At 41.8% G+C, this 20,638-nt stretch overlaps 1 protein-coding gene across 5 annotated transcripts in view; it reads left to right on the top strand.

The window, feature by feature from the left end:
- The first annotated feature begins 10,439 nt into the window (after positions 1–10,439).
- CTNND2 (catenin delta 2) overlaps positions 10,440–20,638 on the top strand; it is a 924,887-nt gene continuing 914,688 nt past the window's right edge. For 2 of the 5 annotated variants that reach the window (XM_053242879.1, XM_053242880.1), the window contains exon 1: positions 10,443–11,126. In XM_053242879.1, coding sequence (XP_053098854.1) covers positions 11,090–11,126 — 37 coding nt within the window. In that variant the 5' untranslated portion in view covers positions 10,443–11,089. Of the gene's footprint in view, positions 11,127–20,638 lie in introns of all 5 variants that reach the window. The other 3 variants (XM_053242882.1, XM_053242877.1, XM_053242881.1) reach the window with 3 other exon arrangements.

The raw sequence follows: 20,638 nt of genomic DNA, 5'->3' as shown, positions 1-20,638 counted from the left end.
TAAAACTACTTACTCTGAACCACAATTATGGTAAAAAGAAGTACACAACTATGAGTTGCTTCATAGCTTTTCGATGGAACAGGTTTGAATGCATGCTTAACACTCTTAGAGAGGAAGCAAGTATTCTCAACCTGTTTTCCTTCACATATATTTGGTTCCTTTTAATCAAGATAGGAAGATCCAGCCTAAGACATTTTTGCACCTTAGGTGAAAAACTAAAATGGTATAATCTGCAGTAAATAATAATTTAAATAATGGACAGCTAGATATCTACAGAGAGAAGACACCAGGTAGCAGGGCAAGGTTGACTTCTGCAGAATCTGGAAGCATCTAAACAGCAAAGAATTACTGTAGTACCCAAGGAGAGAGTGAGCAGGAATTTAAAGGAGCAGAACCTAGGCTGGAAGGCATGTACTGGGTGGTCTCCAAGCACACCCCCAGTCTTCTCTGCTAAGAGCTTACAAGGAAGTGAAGGGCCTTGGTGATTGGGAGAGCGGGAGATTCTGAAGGATGTCAACATAATTTATTTTAATTGTCAGAGTCTTTTTTCCCCCTTTTCTTTTTTGCTTTAGGGACTCTGTTGTATTTTGTTTCAGACCAAATCCTATCAACCTGAGGATCCATTTGCAAGGTCTCAATTCATTTTCTGAACCCCATTCATTTTCTAGGTTTTAATTGTAATTTTATTTTTTTACATTTTATATCCTGCTTTTCCTCCAAGGAGCCCAGAGCAGTGTACTACATACTTAGGTTTCTCCTCACAACAACCCTGTGAAGTAGGTTAGGCTGAGAGAGAGTGACTGGCCCAGAGTCACCCAGCTAGTTTCATGGCTGAATGGGGATTTGAACTTGGTTCTCCCCGGTGCTAGTCCAGCACTCTAGCCACTATACCACGCTGGCTCCATTTTAGCTGTTGCTTGTGTCAATGGTAGCATGAGCTCCAATGCTTAGCATTTGGGGACAATATGGGTTTTCAAAATAGCACCTGGCAGGAGATGGCTGCCCATTGGGGCTCCTGCTGCTGCTACTTGAGGCAGAACATTACAATTAAAAGTAAAGTTTTTGAAAACAAAACAAATGGATAGTGAATGGGTGTTTCAAAAAGAAATCACGATTCATGCCACTCATTCCCCACCCCATTCATTTCAGAATGAATGGGATCTGAACCAAATGGACACTATTTGGCTTCAGTTACATTCAGTATCAAACTTCAACTTCAGTGACGAAGTCAGGCTTCTAGCTATCTTCATCTGGGTGTTTTGGTGTCTCTCAAAATGGCCATCATGCCAGTTTACAGACTACAGCTTACTCACCTTACACCTGAGGCAGATTCTTGCTGATCTGTATCAGTCAATGCTTCCTGTACCTTGAAGCCACTATCTGAGGGGTACTGGAACATGTCAATGGCCTTTAATGGTGCCCCAAAGCTTTCACTTGAGCCTTACAATAAGGCTGGCTCACTCTGGACCTAGGTGTAAATGAAGTGTTATTTAGGTCTAACCCTAGCATAGAAGATCACAAGTCTTTTTCTGGCTTTGTGAATGCAGGTAGAGGCCATTAAATGGACAGTGGAGAAAATAAGATGAAATAAAACTATTTTTTTCCTAGTTGGAAATACATACTTTTGATTAGTCTCTTAGAAGAACTTTAGAGAACATTCAGATTCGTAAGGTGATCTCTAGAATGGATGTGTATCATTGCCTCTTGTCTTTGGAATGCATCCTTGTTTGAATTATCTTCTTTTGAACAGCCTCTTTCATAGTGGTTGCTTGTCTTTGATCATTAAAGACAAACGTCCTTTGCTTGAGTCTAACAAGATTTTGTAAATGAAATAGCAACCAGGAGGGGATGAACATTAAAGTCTTCATTTTTTAATCTTAAAACTTGGAAATGGCAATTCAGAGTAAATTCATTTATCAGAATCCTTTGCTCATGGCGGGCGGGGGGGTGGGTGAGAAAAAATAAATGTGGAAATAGAGAAGCACAGATATTCATGGCATGAATGGAGCCTCTACCATCATGTGTAAATACTTGAATACTCCAGACCATATTGACTTAATAAGAACTATATAAGTGGGTCTTCATTTATTAATTCCTTCACAGATATTTCTGAATAACATATGTATGTGCATACATTATCATTTATCATTTAATTTTATTTTGAAAATGTGGTCTTGGAGGACAGTTATGAAATATTATTTTTAACCACCTGACAGTGATTTTTTTAAATAAAAAAAATCCAAAATATCTTCCTCTGCCAGTTACTTATACTTCACTTCTCCACCACCCTTCCAACAGTTAGCTGGTGCTCAAAATTCCCTCTCAATTTCCCTTACAGATGTATAAATGTCTCTTCTCTGTATTTTCTTTCTAAAGATGAAATAAGTACAATAACCCCTTCTATCCTGGCAAAGAGGCACCTTTTAACATGGTGATTCTCTTTAACACGGGGAGAGTAACTGGCCCTATCCACCCGCAGCACAGTAACTCCAATGCTGGTGTCTATCTTATGTTTCTTTTTAGAATGTGAGCACTTTGGGGACAGAGATCCATCTTATTTGTTTGTTATTTCTCTTTGTAAACTGCCCTGAGCCACTTTTGGAAGGGCAGTATAGAAATAGAATAAATTATTATTATTATTAATTATTGTTGTTGTTGTTGTTGCGGTTAACATTAATATTAAGAAAGAAACAGAGGGTTTAATACTGGCTGCACAAGAACAGGCACTAAGAACAAATGCAATAAGAGCAAAAGTAGAAAAATCAAAACCAGCAAGTGCTACCTTTGTAAAGAAGCAGATGAAAGAGTGAACCACCTAATCAGCTGTTGTAAAAAGACTGCACAGACTGACTACAAACAAAGGCATGACAAGGTAGCACTGGAACATCTGCAAAAAATACAAGGAACTTGTAGACAAAAATTGATGGGACCATAAAATTGAAAAAGTTGTAGAAAATGAAGATGCAAAAATATTATGGGACCTCCGACTACAAACAGACAAACATCTGCCACACAATACACCAGATATAACTGTAGCCGAGAAGAAATAAAAACAAGTCAAAGTAATCGTCATAGCAATACCAGGTGACAGCAGAATATAAGAAAAAGAAATAGAAAAAATAACAAAATACATAGATCTACAAATTAAAATTGAAAGGCTATAGCAGAAGAAGACCAAAATAATCCCAGTAGTAATTGTCGCCCTAGGTGCAATTCCAAAACATCTTGAAGAGCACCTCAACACCATAGGGGCCACAGAAATCACCATCAGTCAACTACCAAAAACAACTTTACTGGGAACAGCCTATATTTTGCAGCAATATCTATAATAATAACAACAATATTGATAATAAAATTCAGCCATCCCAGGTCCTTGGGAAGGACTCGATGTCTGGATAAAACAAACCAGTCAATAACACCTTTCTGACTGTGTAAACAAGAAATAAAATAACAATAACAATAATAATAATAGGTGTTTAAGTCTTTGGCTTAAACACTTAACAAGCCTTCATAAACAACTATCAAAACAGTTCAATCACATTTTGCAAGGAGGTGATATTGAACAATGGCTAACAACTGGGAAAACTCAACTCATAATGAAAGACCAAGCAAAAGGTGCAGTTCCAAGTAATTATATACCGATAACCTGCCTGCCAACCATGTTCAAATTATAAACTGGAATAATAGCAGATGAAGTAATGCAACACTTATTAACTAACAAACAGCTTCCAGTTGAACAGAAAGGAAATTGCTCAAACACCAGAGGCACAAAAGACCAGCTGCTAATTGACAAAATGATTTTAGAAAATTGTAAGAGAAGAAAAACCAATCTAAGTGTTGCATGGATTGACTACAAGAAAGCCTTCAATTCATTGCCTCACACATGGATACTAAAATGTTTAGAAACAACTGGTGTCAGCAAAAACATCCAGATATTTATTTTTAAAAGCAATGAGCACGTGGAGTACACAGTTAACTATCAATGGTGAGACACTTGGACAGGTTAGCATTAGAAGAGGTATTTTCCAAGGGGACTCACTATCCCCTCTGTTGTTTGTAATTGCCATGACTCCACTTTCACAAATACTAAACAAAACAGGCCTTGGATACCAAACATCTAAAACATCAAGCAAAATCAACCATCTGCTGTACATGGACAATCTGAAGTTGTATGGAAAGTCCCAGTCAGAAATTGAATCACTTCTAAACACTGTTCCTATATTCAGTAGCGATATAGCAATGGAGTTTGGACTAGACACGTGTGCTGCATTAATAATGAACAGAGGAAAAATAAGAAAAACAGAAGGAATAGAACTGCCCAATGGAAGCAAGATCAAGAACCTGGAAGAGAAAGAACATTACAAATATTTGGGCATTCTCCAGGCTGATAACATCGCACACACTGAAGTTAAAAGAAAAATGGGAAGTGAATACATCAGGAGAGTTAGAAAAATCCTCAAGTCCAAACTCAATGGCAGGAATACCATACAAGCCATAAACACCTGGGCTATACCTGTTATCAGATACACTGCAAGAATAATAGACTGGACCTGGGCAGAGCTAGAAACGCTAGATCGTAAGACCAGGAAAATAATGACCATCAATCATGCTCTGCACCCCCACAATGATGTAGATAGGCTATACCTTCCTCGCAGGTCATGGAAGAGGAATGCTGCAAGTCCATCAAACAGCAGAGGAGGAGAAAAGAGGCCTTGAAGAATATATAAGGGACAGTGAAGAAGATGCACTTAAAATGGTCAATAATGAGAAACTATTCAACACCAATAAAACAAAGCAGGCCTACAAGGAAGAACAAGTCAAGAACCGAGCAGAAAAGTGGAGAAATAAGCCACTGCATGGTCAATATTTGCACCATATAAGTGGAAAATCAGACATCACCAAGATCTGGCAATGGCTTATGAATGGCAACTTGAAGAAAGAAACAGAAGGTTTAATACTGGCTGCACAAGAACAGGCACTAAGAACAAATGCAATAAGAGCAAAAGTAGAAAAGTCAACAACAAACAGCAAGTGCCGCCTTTGTAAAGAAGCAGATGAAACAGTGGACCACCTAATCAGCTGTTGTAAAAAGATCGCACAGACTGACTACAAACAAAGGCATGACAAGGTAGCAGGGATGATACACTGGAACATCTGCAAAAAATACAAGCTACCTGTAGCCAAACATTGGTGGGACCATAAAATTGAAAAAGTTGAAGAAAATGAAGATGTAAAAATATTATGGGACTTCCGACTACAAACAGACAAACATCTGCCACACAATACACCAGATATAACTGTAGTCGAGAAGAAAGAAAAACAAGTGAAAATAATCGACATAGCAATACCAGGGGATAGCAGAATAGAAGAAAAAGAAATAGAAAAAATCACCAAATACAAAGATCTACAAATTGAAATTGAAAGGCTGTGGCAGAAGAAGACCAAAATAATCCCAGTGGTAATTGGCACCCTGGGTGCAGTTCCAAAAGACCTTGAAGAGCACCTCAACACCACAGGGGCCACAGAAATCACCATCAGCCAATTACAAAAAGTAATTTTACTGGGAACAGCCTATATTCTGCGACTATGTTATCTAAAATAACAGCAACAACATTGATAATAAAATTCAGCCATCCCAGGTCCTTGGGAATGACTCGATGTCTGGATAAAACCAGTCAATAACACCTGTCTGACTGTGTAAATAAATAACAACAACAACGCCCTAGGTGCAATTCCAAAACACCTTGAAGAGCACCTCAATACCATAGGGGTCACGGAAATTACCACCAGTCAATTACAAAAAGTCTCTTTACTGGGAACAGCTTACATTTTGCAACAATATTCATAATAACAACAACAATATTGACAATAAAATCAGGCATCCCAGGTCCTTGGGAAGGACTTGATGTCTGGATAAAACAAACCAGTCAATGGCATCTGTCCAATGCTGTGAATAAATAACAACAAACAACAAACACAGCAAATACAACAACAACAACTAACAACTACGGAGTTCTTCCTCATTCTTTACCTCATGAAGCTTGGGCAACTTAGTCTTGTTTATATATCACCTTGATTGTGATTGCCTTTGGAGGGAAGGAGGTGGGCATATGGTGTAAAAGAGCGGCACCAAAACTTATAGATGAAAATATGGTTGATTGCCAGAATGACGATTAAAGGGGTTGGGCTCTGTAAATAGCAATAAGTCGTGAGACCAGAACAAAACTATTGTGAGGGGAGGGACACAGAAGGAACAAAGTGCATGGGGGGCAGCAGATATAAATCATGGTATATTTTGCATTAATGCTTCCATCCTAAGCATATTTTCTCTGAAGTAAGTCCTGTAGGTTTTGACGGTGTTGCAGGCTAAATGAGCATGCTTAGGATTGCAGCCTGATTTTAAATTTCAGTTTACAATTCAGAAATAGGTTCAGAGTAGGGAGGGTTTTGGAGCTGCTTGTTTGAGAGCTCCTTGTCCCCCATCACTATAATTTCTCATAGAATTATACAACAATTAATATTTTAACTGTTTGTTGTGGTATTGACAGCACATTCTCCGAGTCTGGGAGTCAGTAACTTTGCAGGTACAAGGAGCTAAGGAAGCCTCATTTATAGGTCAGGAGATGCAAGTGTGTTCCAAAAAATATTGTTGTATTTGGTAAAATGTAAAAAGAATTTGTGAATTTACAACTACATATAAATAAAACAAATCTGTGAGCTATGTTTGATATACTCTTTCTTCAAATGTTCACAAATAAATTGCTACACAATTTGTTATCCCACATTAAAAACACCTTTCTCTAGTGTGTGTATTGTTAGATAACCTGGATCATCTATTAATGATGCAAAAAGCAAATGAGGAAATTATGTTTAGAGTTCTAATTGCTAATTCATGTGACTGTGATTTTGAATTAAGTCTTCACTTCTAACTTTACAACTTTTTTAAAAAAATCCTGGTATACAAAACAATAACCAATACAGTGGTCCCTCTACTTACGAAATTAATCCGTTCCGAATGCACATTTGTAAGTCGAAAAGTTCGTAAGTCGAAAAGCGGTTTCCCATAGGAATGCATTGGGAACGGATTAATGCATTCCGGAGCCTAGAAAAAAGACCCAGACCCCCAGTAAGGCTTGCAAACTGCACAGGAACATTTCTTTTCAAGAATAAACAGGCAGTAAACAGGCAGGCAAGTCAAGGAAACCGCATGTAAAATTCGTAAGTCGAGGAAACCCCATCTAAAAATTTGTAAGTCGAAAAAACTGCATCTAAAACTGTATCTAAAACTGCCGTTTGTAACTCGAAAAATACTTATGTCGAGTAGTTCGTAAGTCGAGGGACCACTGTATATACATATGGAATAGAATCTGAGATATCAAGAATCCGGACCAAAAAAAAAAGAATTGTACACTTATTAATAGCTTTTGTCCTTTTAACAGGTAAAAGGACAAAAGAAGAAATATTAAGAATAGTGGGGACAATAAATGCTTGGACAGCTGGTAAGTATTGGTAAAACCAAGAGCAGTAAAAAACATTTTTGAATGAACAACACATAGTAAATAGCTCCCATAGAAGACCTCAGCTAAGAAAGGTTACATGAAATAAGAGAGTGTGAAGTGAAGAACACAGAGGAAATGGCTCTGGAAAGGAAATAAAAATGAGGAAATTGTTTTATTATTTGGATTTTGTGCAACCTGATCCTATGCATATTTATTTGGATGTAAGTTGCTCTGAGTTCAAGGGACTAACTACCACTCATGCATAGGATTGTAGCCTTAGATGCCCAGAACAGGTACTTGACCCAGCAGGATAATATTACAAGCAGTCCTTGTCTTACGATGCTCCGAGTTAAGGTGAATGGCACTTAAGATGTTGGTAAATTGCTCCCTTGTTTCAACTTTACAACACTCGCTGAAAGAAGGGAGGCTTTGCTAGACGGCTTCTGGTATGTGGGCTAGAGGAAGAGAAGGTGACAATGGCAGCTCAGGCTCACATTGTCATCAAGACTGGCAATCTTGGCAACAGCTGCTACAGCATCTGAGGCAGCAGAGGGATTGGCTGACTGGCTTGTCTGAGATGCTTGCCCTGTGGCTGCCACTGCTGCTTCCATTTGTCTTACTCCAGGTTCAGCTGCTGCACTTGTAGTGAGAGGGAGAGAGACCAGCATATTCCCAGCCCATTTCCTGCCCATCCTCCTTCCTAACAATTGTCCAGGAGGGGGAGATAGAGGCGAGCTACACAGTTGCCTCTCTTTCTCCACAGAAAAGTGACAAAAAGCCGGGAAGGGACTGGGAAAGGAGTTGGTAGCAAGTGTGAGCAACTGCTTATTCCTCACCATCAACTTAACTGTTACATGTCTTCATGTCTGTGGCTGAGATGGACACACCACCAGTCTCAGTCTGACACACCACATTGACACACCAGTCTGACACACCACACTGCAGCAGAAAACAGGGTTTCTGCCTTGGTTCAGGTACTAAACCCAGATTTACAAGATTGTTTCCTATGGAAAAATAGGTTCCAAGTTAAGATGTTTCATCTTAAGGCACACTTTTCAGGAACTTTTCAATTGTATCACACATTTGAGGACTTCCTGTAAGAATATTCCTTGTTAATGAGGTCAAACGAAACCAGTATGGCTGACAGGACATGATGCCTCTGATGAAAATTAGTAATACTCCACTCCTGATTGGATTACATGGAAACAAATCTTACTGAAATTAATGGACATGCGTCCAAATAAATCTGTTTAGGGATGGGACATAAGTGTGTGGGATAGAGAAGATACCTCAGAAATATAAAGCATTAATATATTTTGTGCAGCCCAAGCCTACGCATGCTCACTCTGAAGTAAATCCCCTCCTGAATTTAATGGGACTTGCCAGTGCCACCAGAAAAGCTTGCATTGGATCACAGCCTTATGCCAATACATACCTTGCCCAAGCGCAAGCCTATGTGTATTCTACAGCATTTAGCAACAAGCGTAAGATGGGGCAGAGTGTCTTTCAAACAACAAGTACTAAAACCAAATAATACTATCCATTTTGAAATACTTATTCAAAATTATATCTGTGTGTGTACAAATGGGGGAAATGATGTTTGGAGAAGATGTGAAAAATCACCAAGCAAAAGGTGGCAGCAGTGAGTTTCTCTGAAATCTGATTTTACTGGCAATTATTAATACAAAATTTACACAATCAGTATGAAGATATATTTTTGGAAATTCACCTCTGTTAATATATTTGCTAAATACTATTTGTTCAAAGACTACCTAATGATTTTATACCAAGTGATAATATGGATTTAGGTGCCAAAATAATTATTTCTTAATTATATTTCTAGTTATCTTTTCCTAACCTGGAAAATGAGAGTTTTTGTATCAAAGGTTTAGCTAATCTGTAATATAAAACAAAGGCAAGATCGAACATAAAGAACTTTTCTAGGGATTCCAGTTGACGAAAGTAATGTTAAATTTTTAATATCCCCACATAATTCCATTACAGGAAATGAAATGATAACTATATTTAGAATGCAAGAAACGTTCGCTGTAACCATTATAAGAAGAGAAGCCCTACAAAACAACCTTCTAGATTTGTTAGCTCTGGGGTTAAATAACACATAGGATTTTGTAACCTATATTTTGTATTAACGGAAGCAAGGAATTAAAACCCCGAACTGCCATTGTCTTCATCGTCTTTGCCAGTCCTGTCAAGAAAAGTCTGGCGTTTCCATGTCAGAATGGGGCTTTGAGTCTTGAGACAATGTGGGAAGGAGCCCTTGAACTAGAAATGAACAGGAATCCAGGACTCCTCTTTCGGAGCCTTACTTCCAGGCAAAGCTGCAATGCAAATATGCCCAGTTACAGCTGGATGACAGCAACTGAGGGCTGAATTGCCTTTCGTTTCCAGCGCCTTCCGAACCCTGACTGAACTCTCCGCGAGAAGAAGTGCAGGGCCCTCAACGCCCCGCTCTCAGTAGCGGACCTCTGGCTCAGGGAAATTCAAGGACATTGGCAAACAGCCGCTCCCTGGAACGCTCCTTCGCTGCCACTCTTCGCTATCTCCAGTGAGCGCACGTCCTCCACACTCTCCTGCCACCACCTGCGCTCTTGACCTCTGCGCGGTCATTACGCCTCTGGTCCACAGTCCGCTCCTTAGTTCTTAGCAGCTGTTATAATTCTTCCCTAGGGACTGCAGGCTGCAGCGTCCTCGCATTCTCCTCAAGAAAGCCAGCCTGGATTCTAGCAGGTTGGGGTGAGGCCGCGCGTAAAGAAACGGGGGAGGAAAGGGTGTTTATTTGGACACGGAATAGAGAGCCAGCTCTGAGGACCAACTTTCAGCCTTTGGTGGGGGGGGGGGGGGAACTCCGTGACAAAGAAGCTTTTAGTCAACCCAACCCCCAAAACTGCCCTAATTCCACAGCTTGCGACTCCTTCCTTTACTGTCGTACGCGTCTGCTTGGACGGGGCAACTGAAACGCTTCGCGCACCTCCGCCTTGCCAGGCGCAGGTGGCGGCGGCGGGCGGCGGCGCTTCGCTGAGGGAGAGAAAGGAGAGCGCAGCCGCCTTGCTTGCTTTCCCGCCTGCCCGCCCCAGCCCGGCCTCAGTAGCAACAGCAGCACCAGGCGCGCGCGCTCCTGCTGGCGAGGGGAGGAGAAGGGAGCGCAGCGACAGCAGCTGTCACAGTATCTTCTCCAGCGGCGGAAGGTTGCCAAGCTGAGGTGGCCGCACTACAGAGCGCCGCTGCCGAGGCTGGAGAGAGAGAACGGGGCGGGGGGGTGGAGGGAAAATTGAGCCAGACGTCGAGCCTCGGCGCGAGCGAGAGCCAGCCTCTCGGAGCAAGGCAGTGTATGAAGGAGCCCGCCTCGGAGCCGCCACCGAAGCCCTCAGCAGGCACCAGTTTCGCTGTGAAAGAGGGAGGAGGCGGCGGCGGCGGCGGCGAAAAGAACGACGACGACGACGACAACAGCAAGGCAAGATGCTGCAATTGGGCAAGGTCAGGACCTTGCACTGAAGAAGCCCGGGGGCGGGCGCCGCAGCCACCTCTCTCCCTCCAGCCCGCCTTGAGGATTTGCCTTTTGTTATTGGTATATGTTCGGGAAACAGCAAGCAGGGGCGACGGCATTGGGTGAGTCGTGCGACTGCCAGCGGCAGCAGCATCATGGATGGTGCCCAGGCTTTCTCCTCTTTTCTTGTGCAGAGGGGCTGCCTCTGGGAGGAGGAGGGGCCGGCATTGCAAAGGTCTCCCGCTTCCCCTCCCGACCCCGCTTTTAAAATTCCCTTTTGTGTTTGGATGGAGTGTCCCGATGGTCTGGGATTAAAACGCGATTTATCTGTATTTTGAAGCTTCGCTACAGAGGTAACACAAGTGGGCTTTTTCTGCTGCCTGCCTTTCCCCACCCCCTTTCTTTATACGCTCCTCGCTGGCTTATGTAGGGCATCAGCAGCAACTCTGCTTCCCTACCACCCTGCAATAATACTCTCATTACAGCAGTGAAGTCATAAATATATACCAGGGGAGAGGGAAGGGAAGGGGTGGGTGGGAAATAGTCCCCTCTCTTCCATTTAGTCTCAGACTGCTGTGGTCCATGACATTCGCGTACTGTAACATTTTGTGTGTGCAGAAGCAACTGGAAATACTTAGTCATACATCCATGTCTGCTGTTTCTCCTGCATTGGAAAGATGGGGGGGACCCCGAAATACACACCATCATCACTTTGCCAGTCTTTATTTTAGGGGCATCAAATAGTATGATTTCAGAGCAATCATGCCCGGCTTCTCGGGCGTGTGCTTCTGTATATATACACAATAAGCAGATTGGAGGGGTGGCGATGGTCTTGTTTTCCATCAGTGTCTGTAAAAGGGTTTTCTTGATATTTGGCTGATCTATAATTAATGGCTGAAAGGAAAGATGCCTCTCGTTCGATCCATTTCCTCCCCTCCCCCTCCCCTTCCCCTTCCCCTTTTCTGGTGTGTAATGTGCTTGCATCGATTGCTTCTAACCTAGCCTCCACTGTGAGTCAAGTCACTACAGAGGAGGTGCTGCAGACGAGACAGTAAATGGTGCTGCACATATTCAGCTTTTGCTGGGAATGTTGAAGAAATATCCCCAAAGGGATTATATTAGAAGCAAAGTCTCTCCACCTTGGAGAAGAGGAAATAGGAGAGATACCCAAAGTGTGTCTGGCACATTTTGTCTTTAAATATAAAGGACGTGATTTCCTTTGGCTGAGAATTGTATGGTTAACCTTAGCAGTTAATTTCATCCAGGAAACTTTGTAGTAGCTTACTATAGATAATTAGAAAAAGATTGATAGGCCTGCCAGCTATTAACTTTTATGAACTGAAGGGATGGGGGTATTTACAAACACTTCTACTGTATATTTCTCATGGAAGCCAGCTAAGGAAGTGAAACTTTTGTGCTCTCATTTGTGTTATATATCGCATATAAATAAATGATGTGTGTGACGTCATGCAGCTTGGTGCAGTTCTAATTCTTACAAGATACATACAATTATAGGAACTTTCCATTTGCAAGGGAAAGCATAATTTAATCCCTGGGAAACAAGGAATTGTGGAAGGCAAAATAAAAATGTGTTCATAATGCTCAGTCTATCCTTAGTCATATTTAGTCAAAAGGAAGACCCACACTCATGCTCCATCTGTTTCTATACAGAGGCTGATTGGTTATTTGCAGTTCTGGTGATATACTATGAGGGGGGTAGGGAATGAATACATTTAAGACTTTTCAGAAAATAGGCTGGAGCTTTTATACAGTGTTTAGAATCCTTGCTGGCTCTTGAGTCCCCTAATGGCTTTGAGAACATGCATGAATCTCCTGATTTTATCAGTCTATTGGCAAAAATGTGGAAGGCATGGGGTGTTTGTGATAAATCCTCTATGACTGATTTTTTTTTAAATCTGGGACAACTGTTCATCAGTTCTAGGTTTGACTGAGTTCACTTTTCCAGGAATCTCTATGAACACCCTTGTAAATACTACACACTTGGGAGTGAACTTTATAGATTAAGCACAGTAAATGAGTCTAATCAATGGCCTGAACCTGTGATATTTGAACATCCTGTCCCAACTGCTGCAGTACAGAAACAAGAGATTCCATCTTGATCATGTCTTCTAGGTGGTGTTTTTGCAGTCTGTTATATAAGAGAGGCTTTGAAAATGAAAAAGTGGACTGTGCTATATGCACTTGCCAGAGCAAAATGCTCTTTAAAGCTGCAGGTAGCCAGTCAAAATCTGTTTACTATGTTGCACATCTTACAGTAGATTATTAAGTTGTTGGCTCTTGGGAAGTAGATTAAAGTAAGTACAGCAATGGGATTTCAATTTTATTTCCCAGGTGCCTTGATTTGATATTTTAAAAAAGTAATGGAGAGTAATGTAAATTATGATTTCATAGACCTTTTATCCTTATTTCTATCCATAAGGTTGTCATGTGCTGCATACAGTTACAGCTGTAGAGGACTGAAATGTTATTTATAACTAACTGTATAATTTTTATTTGAACACATTGCTATGAATCATAGTAATTAACTTGATTTCAACCAACAGTAAAGGTAACTTGATTATGTCAAAGAAAGTATGAGTAAAATATCTTGTGAATAGGTTATGATATTAGAGGACATAGGCCATGTTATTTTTAAGTTGCTTTACATATACTCTTATAGTTATGGAACTGGACTGTAAATGAAGAGGATTGCTAAGCATTGCTCACAAGGCATAAATCTGATACTCATTTCAGATATGCTTCCTAGTTCACATTTCCTTTTGCAATGATTATTGCGGTGTATCATTTGTAAGGACTTCCCACAAAGCCTTATTTTATAGTTTAAATAAGTAAATTTTCCACAGCAGTAGAAGCAAATGCTGCCAAAGAAAGAAAAATACTAAATATGTGTTTTAAACATTTTAGGAAAAAAGATTCTGGTTTAGCTCTGTTCTACTTTTGAAATAATTCCTCTTTAATTAACAAAATCAAAATGCCTATTAATAGTGCTGATGAATTTTTCATTACAACTTACAGTGAATAAACTGTGTTTCTCAGAGGTGTAAGAAAAACTGTGCATTTTCATGTAGAGGGTTCTCATAGGAGATGTGGTCAATCTGGGTCTTGCACCTGTGGTATTTCTGACATAGTAAGGAGGCCCAGAATGAATCTTCTGGCTCAGTTGGATTGTGCAGGCAGAACTTAATGATAAGTAACTTGAACTGGGGTGGTGCAGAGTTGTGGTTAGTCAGCATTTACCAGCTCTTGTTCCAGTCCAAATACTGTACACTAATTTGAAATGGGTCCTAATTATTTCAGTGGGAATTACTTCTACTTTGTATTTCCACTTTGTATTTTACAATTTGTATGTCTCTCACCCATGCAGGTTGGCTAAGGGGAGGGTTTGCTCTCTTCTAGCTGGTGATAGGGAACAGGGATAGTAGCCCAGTGGGAGAATAGAGCACTCCCTCATACAGGTCTGAATTAAATAGTGGAACCAGTTTAGTTTTTATTCAACAACCAGTCTACCTAGTCTGGAAGGCACTTTGCAGGGTGAGCTGGCCAGTTCATTATCAGGAGTCACTCTAGAATAATTAGTTTGGGGGAGAAAAGAGTGGCAAAGAGCATTTTGGGGGGGAAAGGATAAAGCTATGCATTAAATACTTAGAGGTAAAGTAACTAATGTTGTTAGTTTATTTACCTTATTAATGAAGCTTGTTTGACATTTTTAAACTTAGTCTGAAAATGGGCCCCATTCCTCTTAGAAAATACCATCTTTTTGGATTAGACAAAACCTTCCAGTCTGCTTTCCCGGCTAGTTTCCTCTTCTTGTCCAAGAGACACCATGTGCCAGGAAAGACTGGGGTGCGGAGAGATGTCAGTACCTGGGCAGCAGCTCCTCCAGCCAGCTGAATATCTGGTCAGAGGAGATGAGCCTGCACATGTGCTTTTACCCAGTTATGGTCAGGAATGAAGTTAGTTGGTTAGCCTGGCTCCTGAGAGGCTGGAGAAATCTTCTACCTACCTGTCTGCACTGGCTTCTGCTGCTTGTTCTGGGGTAGGGGAGTGAGTGAATCAGGCTTCTTTAAACAGTGGAGGCCTTTTAAAATAATTAATTCAAGCTATAGAACCATAATACACAATGATTGTCTGGCACATTGCTGTCTAGTCTGGTGGATGGGGGAGCACCTGCTAATCTTTGCTACCCCTTGGAGTCATCCCTGCCCATTGGGATGTGTGTGTGTGTGTGTGTGTGTGAGAGAGAGAGAGAGAGAGAGAGAGAGAGAGAGAGAGAGAGAGGATTTCAGAGTGGCTCATGGGAGCCTCCATTTTGGCCTACCCTACAGTGCTTTCTTCTTGAAGTTCAGCTAGTGAATTGGATTCTTCTGGAGTGAACCAAAAAGGTGGGAAGTGCTGATACATGTTTGTGTTGGGGCATTTACAGTTTAAGCAAGAGCAATGCAAATAAGCAAAGAGAACAGATGACAAGCACTATGGGAGTGCCTCTTGGGGAGGCCGAGGAGTTATCTTTGTATAGTGCCACAGTGCTGGAGAATTTGCAAATTGGCTTTTAGGACTCATTTACCTTCATTCATGCATAATGTGCTTGAAGAATGCTGGGAATGGCAGATCTCTGTCATACCTATTACTGTGGTGTGGCTATGTGAGAAGGGGGTAGGGCAGAACAGCTGTCTCCATTTCAGTCTGCAAAGCTATGTACAGATACTGCCTCCAGATCTCTGAGAAATTGTGGAGCCATCACTGTTCATGGTACATATTTGGGTTTTTTTGGTCTTGCTATGGTCTCTGGTCAAACTGGTTTTGCTGGTTTCTTTAGTACTTCAATGAGAACACACACACACACTCTCTCTCCCAGCAGCCTGAGCACTTCTGTAAGTACAACTATGTACAGCTGTTATGGATACTTATTTGATAGTGCTTGTCAACATCACTGGTAGCAGCAAATAATTTCCCTTCCTTTGCAATGCCTGGAGCAGTTTTAAAGTGAGATTTTGCTGAAGAAAAAATTCTGTACTCTGAAGGATGTGTACTTAGCTGCATCTGCATGAGCATTTCTGGGGCTACTGATACATCTCCATTAGCAATACACTACCACTTGAATATAACTCCCCCCGCCATTTCCCCCCCCTTTCATCAGTGTACACCCCATCCTCCAGCACTTCAAGAGTACATTTCTCTTGCTCCTGTTTAACTTTTCTTTAGAAGTGACATTGTTTGGATCTAAAACTACTGCTCTAGCAAATTCAACAACTTCCTTATTTTTATGGAACTAACAGAACCAGCTGCAATTAAGAAATGGAAAAACACAACACATAGACTACATTCTCTGCAGCCAGGCTCCACCTTTCCACATTTGTAATAGAAATGAAGTTTTATTTGTTTTGATATTGCTGGTCTATGACCAAAATAAAGTTTTACTTACTTACTATTTGTTTTGGTCTTTATCTAAACCAAAATTACAGATAAGATATTCAAACAATCACAAAACAAAGGCATAACAAACCACTAAAAATATACAATTTAAAAAGGCATAATAAACCACTAAAAATATACAATAATGCATTAATTCATTTGTCTTTTTGATAAAATCGACTGCCAATATCCACACTACAATCCAAATAGGTCATTCACACAATCAAAAACTGTGTTCTGCCCGGGTTTAGGAGCTGTGTGTGCTCCCTATTTTCAGTTGTGTGGAAACAAGGCAAGAGGAAAACCTGGGTAGAACAGTTTTATTGTGTGAATGACCTCAAAGTAGTGGACATAAAATAAATGTTGTTGCTTCCTAAAACCATGGAAAAGGTTGCCATATCTGGTAACCTCATGATTTTCATTTGCCAAATCAGATTCTGTTTGGTTTGAATAATAGAGGTTGTTCACATGACCGGGCAGGGCGTCTGGTGGGCCAGGGAGGGGGAAGGCTGCTTAACCTTACTTTTACCCCAGATGAGTGACGGTCTGTCTGCCTGCAGTGCACAGCTCCAGAGGCCAGGACGATGTGTCCCAGCCTCTGGGGATCCCACAATGCACCGTGCAACATGTGCAATGCATTGGGGATTCCCCTAGGAGACAGGCGCCCATCTCTGTGTCCTCTGGGGCTCAACATAGCCCAAGAGAACACACACTCTTGGGCTTGCTCATGCCCTTAATCTTGGCTAAGAGCCGGGTTTTAAAACAGGGCTAGGTGGTGCTGCCCTACCAGGATTGTGCCCAATCCCAGCAGTTCTCATGTGCAGCCTAACCCAGGCTGGGCTTCCCTAGAATGGGTTAGCTGCATTTGGGAACAACCTCATAGTCATTGGTAAACTGGTAGGGAAGTCTATTGTGTACATTTTCAAAGACTGCACAACTAAATATATAATAAGGGGTATCTTCAATTATCCTTTCCTGGCAAAGGGGATTAGTAAATTAGATCAGTAGTCTAATCTAGATGCTATCAAAGTAGGGATCATAGTTGTAAAGTCTTAATAATCAAGGAGAGGGCAAATCTATGATAAGGCACTCATGGCAACAGTTTGTTCCTGTGATTCAAGCAGCAAAGCCAGATCTAGAAGCACCTACCAAGCCATGGACCTTCAACTGTAGACTTTCAGGGGCAGTATGACCCTGTCCAGAGCATACCATCCTTCTTCTGCATGGTCAAGTGACTGACGTACCATCAACAACTTTGTCATCTGTTCATTGACAGGGAGGCAGGGAGGGGATAGCAAATTCAGTACTCCATTTCGTGTTGTTGTTTTATAACTGTTAACACTTTTACCACTTATTTAAAAAATCTAACAAGATGAGGCCAGTTAACTCCACATATAGGGGCAATTCTCATGACCAACAAAAATTGGGCTAGGAGAGCCTAGCCCGATTTCTGTTGGTCGTGAGAACCACCGGGCTCACAGCCGAGCCTGGTGGTTCTTGAGCGGGTAACGCGCTCGAGAACCCCTGCTAAAAAGCAGGTTTGTGGAGCGAGTGCTCCAGCAAACCTGCTTTTTAGGCTCGTGAGTAGCTGCAGCGCGGCTCCGCACCATGCCTACTCATGAGTAGACCCCTGGCCGGGAGGCAAAAAGCTGCCTCCTGGCTCGAGGGTCTCCCCAGTATGCCCTGCGGGCTCATGTAGGGCATACTGGGGCTTGCGGGGGCCGCGTGGCCCCCGCTCCCCCCACCGGCTCCATCATGGAGCTGGCCATCATGTGGGTGGCCGATCCAGCTGCCCAGGGCTCCCTGCCCGCTCGTCTGCAAGGCGAGCGGGCTTAGCCCACTCTCCCCGCAGTTTTAACAAAAGCGGGTCTCACGGATCGTGAGACCCACCTCTTTGTCTCATTTCATCCTTATAGGATAAGAAGTAGATACTGGACCGGGTCTCACAATCAGTGAGACCCGGTTTTTACCAGTGAGCGGGAAGAGAGGACTAAGCCCGCTCTCCCCGCTCACAAGCGAGCAGGGAGCCCTGGGCGGCTGGATCGGCCACCCACATGATGGCTGGCTCCATGATGGAGCTGGCGGGGGTTGGGGGGAGCGGGGGCCACATGGCCCCCACAAGCCCCAGTATGCCCTGCACTAACGTGCAGGGCATACTGGGGAGACCCCCAAGCCGGGAGGCGGTTTTTTGCCTCCCGGCTGGGGGGCTACTCACAAACCTAAAAAGCAGGTTTGCTGGAGCGCTCGCTCCTCAAACCTGCTTTTTAGCAGGGGCTCTCGAGCAGGTTACCCGCTCAAGAACCACTGGGCTCGGCTGTGAGCCTGATGGTTCTTAAGACCAACAAAAATCGGGCTAGGCTCTCCTAGTCCAATTTTTGTTGGTCGTGAGAATCACCCCACTAAATGCAGACTTGCTTTAACTTTAAGCTTTTTTCCTTTTTTGAAATAAGAATTCTTATTAAGAACAAGCATAATTTACAGATGATAAGGCTTATTCTTTGTTTCATGGGAAAATGAAAGAAAAGCCAGTGACTCACATACTGTGCAGTGTGCTGCTTATCTAAGCAACAGGCATGTTCTTTGCTTCTGCAGCACTTTAAACCCCTCCAGTGTGACTTAAAAAAGGAAGGAGGCTCCATACCTATTTGGGAGTGTGTCATTGGAATGGAGCACGGAACCTTCCCACTTTTGCAAGTCATGTCAGTAGGGTTTAAAGTGCCATGGAAGCAATTAGCTTTCCTGTTGCTTAGACAGGTGGTTCCTCGCATGGTATGTGGGCCACTGCAACCTTCAAGATGTCTCCCATTCTTAATTAATGTTGATATTTGTTGCCTGTTGACCATGTCTGGCTGCATGTATTGCTCCGTGGTCACCAAGTGCTAGTGTTGATTTCAGAGAAGGTGGACTAGGTCCTCATTCTAAACTGATAAGGGGAAGATGGAAGAGTGAATCTACTGATTAGTGCTACAAGACAGGAGTGACAGCCTGATTGTTGCTCTGGCAGTAGGACAATTGTTTTCTTTTTCTAAGTGGCATGAGAGAGGGGGATTGCAAAGGCTTCATTTTGCCCTCATTTTGTTGCTCCATAGCCAAATCTGATTGCTATGTGGCATCATGACATCATTGCTCTTTCCACTGGTTAACATGTTTGTGGGTCTTCACATGCTCCCCACCTCAAAACCAGAAAGGTGAAGTGTTTTCTGGGTTATGTGAAAATGTTTATTAAAATAAGCCGCACCTTAATCCTAATGTGAACAATTTAGTTCATATTATACTTCTTTCAAATATTTCTGATTGAATGCCAGAGAAACAGCTTTTTATTTTAATATAAAACATTAAACATATCGCAGATGAATAGTTCCTAGTGAATTCACTGCCAGGCTTTCCTGCTGGTTAATAATCTGCCTTGTTTAGAGAGCTCAATTATAATAATAATCAGTAAAGACGGGAATATTGGAAACTGATATGTTCTTTGTTTACTACATACTTATCAGAATTATCTATAGCTTTTGAATAATAATGTTAAGTACTCAAAGATGTGTGAGACTGTTCTTATTTTTGCCTTTTTAAGTATAGTACTGAAGATAAATACATTCTTGAATCACTATATAATAATACTCCTATGTACGGTGCACTGCATACCTATGATTACTTTTCATCTTCATAAATGGGACACTTTAACATAAATAAGTTGCCACCTTTTTCATTTTGTTCTCACTGAAATATTGGAGTTGGGTCGTAACTTTATTTATTTATTTAACATATTTTTATACCACCCAAAACGTATGTCTCTGGGTGTTTTACAGTGTAATTATTTAGTAGTAGTAGTAGTAGTAGTGTAAACCTTTCAGTCTAATTAAGCTTTCGGGGTTAATATAGTGCAAGCCTTTCAGTGTATTAACCCCAACACACTTGTTTTTCTTCATGCTCCATATCATGTCAGCCCTCATCCCTGTTGATGTAATGTCAGCCCTCAACACAGGCAAGTTAAAAGTCAGGATCTCAGCCAAAATTTGGCTCCACATATGTCTTTTAACTCAGCTGTTAGTGCCTTGACTTAACTGGGAATGGACCAGGTTTTAAGAAGAGGTTCACGTGTTGTGTCTCGGATCCTTACTGCCCACCCTTCTCTTTCTGTGTCTCTTAATGGGGTTGCCTTTTGTAGGTAGTCCAAAAACTGCAGTTGGTGCAGAATGTGGCA

The sequence above is a fragment of the Hemicordylus capensis genome, chromosome 4 (genome assembly GCF_027244095.1).
Source record: "Hemicordylus capensis ecotype Gifberg chromosome 4, rHemCap1.1.pri, whole genome shotgun sequence".
Classification (NCBI taxonomy): domain Eukaryota; kingdom Metazoa; phylum Chordata; class Lepidosauria; order Squamata; family Cordylidae; genus Hemicordylus; species Hemicordylus capensis.
This window is presented reverse-complemented; position numbering and strand designations above follow the sequence as displayed.